The 7,045-nt window shown below is 43.2% G+C and overlaps 1 protein-coding gene across 1 annotated transcript; it reads right to left on the minus strand.

Moving 5' to 3' along the window:
* Positions 1-4,647: 4,647 nt before the first annotated feature.
* LOC145771670 (uncharacterized) lies at positions 4,648-5,925 on the minus strand. The gene is made up of 2 exons (XM_082583402.1): positions 4,928-5,925; positions 4,648-4,768 (listed from the first exon to the last, which is right to left on the minus strand). The coding sequence occupies exons 1-2, from the start codon at positions 5,431-5,433 to the stop codon at positions 4,729-4,731; spliced, it is 546 nt and encodes a 181-aa protein (XP_082439528.1). The 5' UTR covers positions 5,434-5,925; the 3' UTR covers positions 4,648-4,728.
* Between the last annotated feature and the right edge of the window lie 1,120 nt (positions 5,926-7,045).

Raw genomic sequence — 7,045 nt, forward strand, 5'->3', positions numbered from 1 at the left:
GATGCAGTCTGTTAAGTCAGTAGCGGCTGCCGCAGCTGCCAAGCCAGGTTCGGATGACATAAAAATATCATATTTTTGCTGACATTCGTTATCCCAGGTTGGGATAAAATTTCTCCTGCAGCTCCTTGGGATGGATAGCTTGGCTGCCTTGATAAGGTGTTGACAGAATTTTTTGTATGCTGCGTCCACTCCTACGGTGTTTGCTTCAGGAATCTGGTTACATTGCTGCTCTACAAGGTCGGTGTACTTTTCCCAGTCCGCTTTCCGAAAGTTCCATCTTGGGATGTATTTGGTTGGTACTGGTCGAATTGGGTTAGAAGGGACAATCAGTGAGGGTCGGTGTTGGGACCGAGGGAATTTCTCCAGTACAGCGCGATGCGGGAGGATTCCGCCAAGCTTCACAAAGGCCAAATCGGGGTTAGATGTGGTACCCCATCTGGCAGAGCGGAAACTATCAGGTTGTTTTGGGTCGTGCAGAAGTTGAGCCTCTACGAGGGATGCCCAATCTTCCAAAGCTGTCCCATCAGAGTTAGTGATGTTATAACCCCATTGAATGCTGTGGCAGTTGAAGTCGCCAGCGTACATGCATGGGGAACTGAAGTTCGGGATCGAATCGTTCAGAAATCTTGTCTGTGGTGACTTGTAGACGTTAACAACGCATACGCTCTCGATAGTAGTAGCGACCCACTCTATGTCTGAGTCACTATCATCAGAAGAGGACACATGTGACCAAGTTGCAGCACTGTGCACAAACGTCGCAACTCCATGGATTTTACTAAGAGTGTAGGAGGCAAGTTGGAAGCCCGTTATCTTCAGGCGCGAAACATCCACACAGTGAGTTTCTTGGAGCAGGATGGCAGTCGGTTGCAAGGGTTCAATCAGGTGTTCTAAAACTGTAGACTTGGCTCTTGAAAAGCCTTCCACATTGAGCTGCAGAAAGGTTATTCCTTCCCTTACGACATTCGTTGATGTCCGCCCTAATAAGGGCGCTTGATTGGGGTCGGAATTAATCGGAGACTGCAACTCCATTTGCATGTTGTTTGCTTCAGATAAGCTTTGCTTTCTCTTTGCTACTTGTCGGTTTGTTGTCATTAGTCGAATCCAGGGCTCACCACGTGGAGGTTGACAACTTGACTGACGAGGCTGACGATGTTAAAACTTTACCTCATAAACAAGATTTAAGTAGTTTCCTTCATTTTTATGACGTGAACATGTTTCATGTAAGTGAATGTAATAGGGTAGATGCACTGATTGGCAACGACAACGCTTATTAGGTGTGGGCTAAAGAAGAGCGTCTTGGTGAGAATCGTACTAAACCACATGCTTTACTTACTCCGCTCGGTTGGTTGGCTTGTGGTAGTAAGTCACCCTTAGATGAAACCCTGGATGAAAGCGTTACTAAAGTGAGCAGAGTGCAGACGTCTTCAGAGTTGGATGTCATATCTGGCTATCAGCGTAAAATTGAGTCTCATGGTATGAAAATAGCAGACTTGAATGAAGTCATTCAGGATTTGACATTGCAGAATGAAACCTTTGCATTGTCTCGCAATGACATTTAGGCTAGGAAACTTGTTGAACCGAACATTGAGTTGAAAGATTGTCGCTTTGACATACCTGTACCGTTGAGGAAAGATATTGTTCTGCCTAACAATTATGTGTTGGATTGGATAGAGCTGCTGCTCTATGAAAGAAGGCTTTAAAACAACCTGAACTTCGTGATTTCCTTACTAACACTATGAGAGATCTTAAATCTAATGGTTATATTGAGCTTGCTGGTGAAGCAGGAAATGCAAAGAAATTTGAGTGGTATTTACCATCTGTGACGTCACATTTAAAAAAGCGCATTGTTTGCGATGACAAGTCTGAATTCCGAGGAACTTGCGTTAATGATGTAATGTTTTCAGTTCCTGACTTGTTAAACCCTTTGGTAGATGTCTTGGCTAGATTTCGGCTAGGTAGATTTGGTCTCATGGCTGATGTGACTAAATGCTTCTTTCAAATAAAGTTACCCGAGTTGATAAAATTAACTGAATTTCACAACGTCCTGAGACAGAAGGAGATAAACTGGAAATTTACACCACTATATGCTCCAGCGCAGGGTGGCGCCTGTAAGGCTATGATAAAACAATTTAAAATCGCATTTTTTGACATTTTAGACACTTCAATACGCAAGCCAAATTTTATTGAAATGCTTACGTACACGGGCAGTGCCGTTCGGATCGTGAACGAACGCCCTTTGGTACCTTTGAGTGACGACCCTAGGAATTTTACTGTCATCACCCCTGCCTCACTTTTGAACCCATATTTGAACCCATTTTGTGCTGTTGGGCAACCACATGATCGAGACCAACTAAGAAGGGACTATCTGTTCAATTTGTCACTTTCTCAGCAGTTTTTGAGTAAATGGATAGAGTTTTACTTGCCAGGGCTTCAGGGCCGGAAAAAATAGTTAAAATGCCCGAAAATTTGAAGTCTGGTCAACTTGTAGTGGTGGATTCTCTCCAAGACATTGGTAAACGTGGGAAGTATCAACTTGGAAGGGTGCATGAGGTGGTCCCACAAACTAGGAAAGGGAAGCCTCCCAGCTAACATACCCTAATCGGGCCGGTATAGGGCCAATGCGGTGTTATATCGGGTCCCTATATTGGCACGATACAGTAATCTATACAGGCCCGGTAAGAAAGTGCAAACAAGTTCTATACTGGGCCGATACAGTATTATTACAGTTGCCGGCATGATGCCATTACCCAACCGATATTTGTACCTTTAACATACCCTAATCGGGCCGGTATAGGGCCAATGCGGTGTTATATCGGGTCCCTTTATTGGCACGATACAATAATCTATACAGGCCCGATAAGAAAGTGCAAACAAGTTCTATACTGGGCCGATACAGTATTACTACAGTTGCCGGCACGATGCCATTACCCAACCGGTATTTGTACCTTACACCCTCGTTCTGGCCTGTGCAATGCCATTACTCAGCGAATATCACTAGCCTATACGATGCCAATACTGGGCCAGGGCAATGCCATTTATCTGCCTGTACCTGTAAAAGATACCATGCTTGCGCCCATGGGCGCCGATCGCTCTCTAAAATTGGTGGGGACATTTACTAGAAAAAGTAGAGACGGGCGTTGAGCGAAGCGAGCTAATAAGATCGGGGGTCCGTTCTGACAAACAAACAAATACAGTAGGTACAAGTCTAATGCGATGTATAAATATTTTAATTGTCAGTGTCAGCATTGGACAGCAGAAGTCCAAACACTTGGCAACGAGTCTCCGGCGAATTAAAAACGAAGTCTTTGGGTGGTCATGGAGGTTGATTAAATATAAAACTTTGTTATGCACATGGCAGACCATTGCATGATTTAGCCGTTTCTGTGTCATGGTCGATGGTAACCCAGTTTTGACACGTCGCAAAGTTGAAAATGAACTTTCAGCTGAACACGAGCTGGCTGGTGATATGAGAAAAAGTCGCACAAAAAGTTCCACTTGCGAAACATTTGCCAAACAGCGGATGGCATCTTTTTGAATATCATTCGAAAATCTTCCACCAACTTTCCATTGTAGGCCTACTGCTTTCGAAAGAAGCATAGCTCTTGTGCAAGGGACTCTGTGTCAGAGAACTCAGGATAATCGTTTACTTCATGTGATTGTAGCTTTCCACTAAAGAGTGATTCTTGCAGAACTTTGTAGTGCTCAAGATCGGTCGACTTGAAATAGTCAGTAAGATTTTGCTGTGTGCTGTCAATGACTGCAAAATACTCTGACCGATATTTCGTCTACGGTGTTTGAAGTTGAGGAGGCTGGCGATGGCCATGTCCATGCTGAAGACGATTTGGGATCTTTGTGGGACGTGAAAGTTACAATGACTCAAAGTTGCAATCCTCCATTACTATTATTCTCTCAGCATTTACAAAGACACGATGAAATTCTTCTTCACTGCATAGATGGTGGAGCTTGTAGTGGAGCACTACAAAGTTCAGCACCTTCAAGCATGCCAGCCACAGTCACCGTGCAACCTTGCAAGGCTTTGTTAAAACGTTCCAGTCGCTGAATGACAGATAATGTCTTTAATAATCCAAGCACACTCGACCCACAAGAAAAAAATTTCAAAAGCCAATTAGCAGTCGTTGCTACATTTGAATTAAATTGACTCACAGCTACTTCCAATACTGACTTATAACTTAATTACCAAGCACTGCTTTTACAGCAGCTGCACATGTGAGCCATCTTGTTGGACAAATTTATTTCAGTTGTGATGCAGCCTGAGGCGAAGACTCTTCAGAATGAAGATTCAGGTACAGATGTTTTAATTTCCCAAAAACCTCTTGTTTAACTAAACTAAGGTTTCCAAGTTTTAAACGTCTGACTAATACAATTGTGACATTCGGTTAATAGTTTCCCTATTACGTTATTAAAATAATGTAAAAAGATGGCGGGGTATGTAAAAAGATGGTGGGGACATGTCCCCGCTGTCCTATAGGGATCGGCGCCCATGCCTGCGCCTACACCATGCCAGTACCTACAAATGTACAGGCATATACAATGCAATCACCAAGCCTGCATCAGTAACCCTAACCCGTACTTTCAAACAGAAACAAGAAAATTCTTATGTGAAAAATTTATTGAACATATGAGCAACCGATGGTTCGTCTTTTCCGTCCTCCTTCGCGGTCATTAAAATTTCGCATCCAAGTACTGATACATTTTTCTATGGTACTTTCAGTGGCACCATCCAAGTTCGGTGTTTGCATAACAGCACCTGTAAAAGCAGATATTTTATTGTCTCAGAATAAGTAATGTTGACAGAATCATGCATCAAAACCATTATTATTCAGTCCAGCCGTGATGGCGTGAGAAGTGCGACATGGAACTTGTCGTAGAAAGGCGCACTTTGCTACTGCTGACGACGCCCACTCACCTTAAAAGCAAGGTGTTTAGAAGGCATGACTGTGTCACGTTATCCACCCGATGTATTGATGCAGACAATATCCCTGATATAAAAGCGTCACGAATCGCTTCATTGCGGCAAACTTCCGCGGTTACGGCTTTATAATTGCAATCTCGAGATAGCCGCTTCAAGTTTAATACGTAATCATCTAGGCCTAATGACTGTTCTGCCTGTTGTTTGCACGTCATTAGCAAATGTCTGGCAAATATGAGATTATTTGGTTTCACGTATAATCTTTCTAAAGTTCTTATTGCAAGGTCATAAGTATTACATTCACTGATGTAATCGTAATAAACATCCTTATCAACGTGGGCGATCAAACATCGCAGTTTATTGTCATCACTGATCTCTGGTTCAGCTAGAAATGCTGCAAGAAAATTCGCGAATGTTCGATGCCAATGTTTCCACTCTTTACTAGCTTGACTAGAGTTGGGATCAGCGCTGAACAAACTGGGCTTTATAAACTTGCTATCCATCTTCAATTAGTTTGTTAAATTGTAATACATTACATACTTTATTACGCAAGTTTATATTAGCTTTAACAAACTATATGGAACATCTAAATAAATATAAACAAAATGAATTAAGCTTAGTACTTCAGACAATAAGATTATCAACCTGAACCGCACCTCAACATAACAAGCAAGTAAACAGAGTGGGAGCGCCAACTGAACAGTCGCGTTGGCCAAAGGCATTATGCGTGGAACGCAGCAGGAGTTTCTACTGTAGCATACAACCAGAGGTGGGCAATAGCGCGCTACTTTTGTAGCGCCGCTACTTTGTTGGTGAAAGTAGCGGTAGCGGCGCTACTTTTTAGTTGGAGTAACATCTGCAGTAGCGGCGCTACTTTTTTTCTAAAGTAGCGGTAGCGGGAGAGGCGCTACTTTTTGCTCACCTCTGCATACAACGCAAATTACACGACAAACAGCTAAACTCGACTGCAAGCTTTCTCAAAAGTTTTCTTTCTCTCTCTCTCTCTCTCTACCACGCACGAAAGTAGCCACCTGGCTTAACTCGCACCCGAAGTGTGTTCCCGTTAGTAGTAAACTGAAAACCAGTGATGCCAGGTTGGTTTTTGAAAACAAGCAAGTGAATCTAAAAAACAAGCCCAAAACAGCCAAATCAACACAAAAACAAGCCCAATAATTTGCAACCAAACTGTAGCTACAGTGTACAGTGCTGCCTTTACCAAACTGTACTGTGCCAATATCGGCTGTACTGTGCCAACACATTACCAAACTGTACTGTACCATTGCAACACCGGATTGCCACTATAAACTGTAGGCCTACAGGTTTGCCTTTACCACACCGTACTGTGCCAACACTGGATTACCCTTCCACAAACTGTACACTTTTGCCGTTACACAAACTGTACTGTGCCAGTAAGCTACCGGATTGCCCTAACACAAACTGTACAGTTTTGCCATTACCAAACTGTACTGTGCCAATACCGGATTTCCCTTGCACAAACTGTACAGTTTTGCCATTACCAAACTGTACTGTGCCAGTACCGGATTGCCCTTACACAAACTGTACAGTTTTGCCATTACCACACAGTACTGTGCCAATACCGGATTGCCTTTACACAAACTGTACAGTTTTGCCATTACCAAACTGTACTGTGCCAATACCGGATTGCCCTTACACAAACTGTACAGTTTTGCCTTTGCCACACAGTACTGTGCCAGTAGGCTACCGGATTGCCCTTACACAAACTGTACACTTTTGCCATTACCAAACTGTACTGTGCCAATACCGGATTGCCCTTACACAAACTGTACAGCTTTGCCATTACCAAACTGTACTGTGCCAATACCGGATTGCCCTTACACAAACTGTACAGTTTTGCCTTTGCCACACAGTACTGTGCTAGTACCGGATTGCCCTTACACTAACTGTACAGTTTTGCCATTACCAAACTGTACTGTGCCAATACCGCATTGCCCTTACACAAACTGTACAGTTTTGCCCTTACAACATTGTATCGGCCCGATACAGGCTTTGTATCAGACAAACTGTATCATTTTGCCGATACAATACTGTACGTTGCCGGTATTGGCTCGATACAGTGCAAACGTTACCGATACA

Source organism: Aplidium turbinatum, chromosome 6 (assembly GCF_918807975.1).
Source record: "Aplidium turbinatum chromosome 6, kaAplTurb1.1, whole genome shotgun sequence".
Classification (NCBI taxonomy): Eukaryota; Metazoa; Chordata; class Ascidiacea; order Aplousobranchia; family Polyclinidae; genus Aplidium; species Aplidium turbinatum.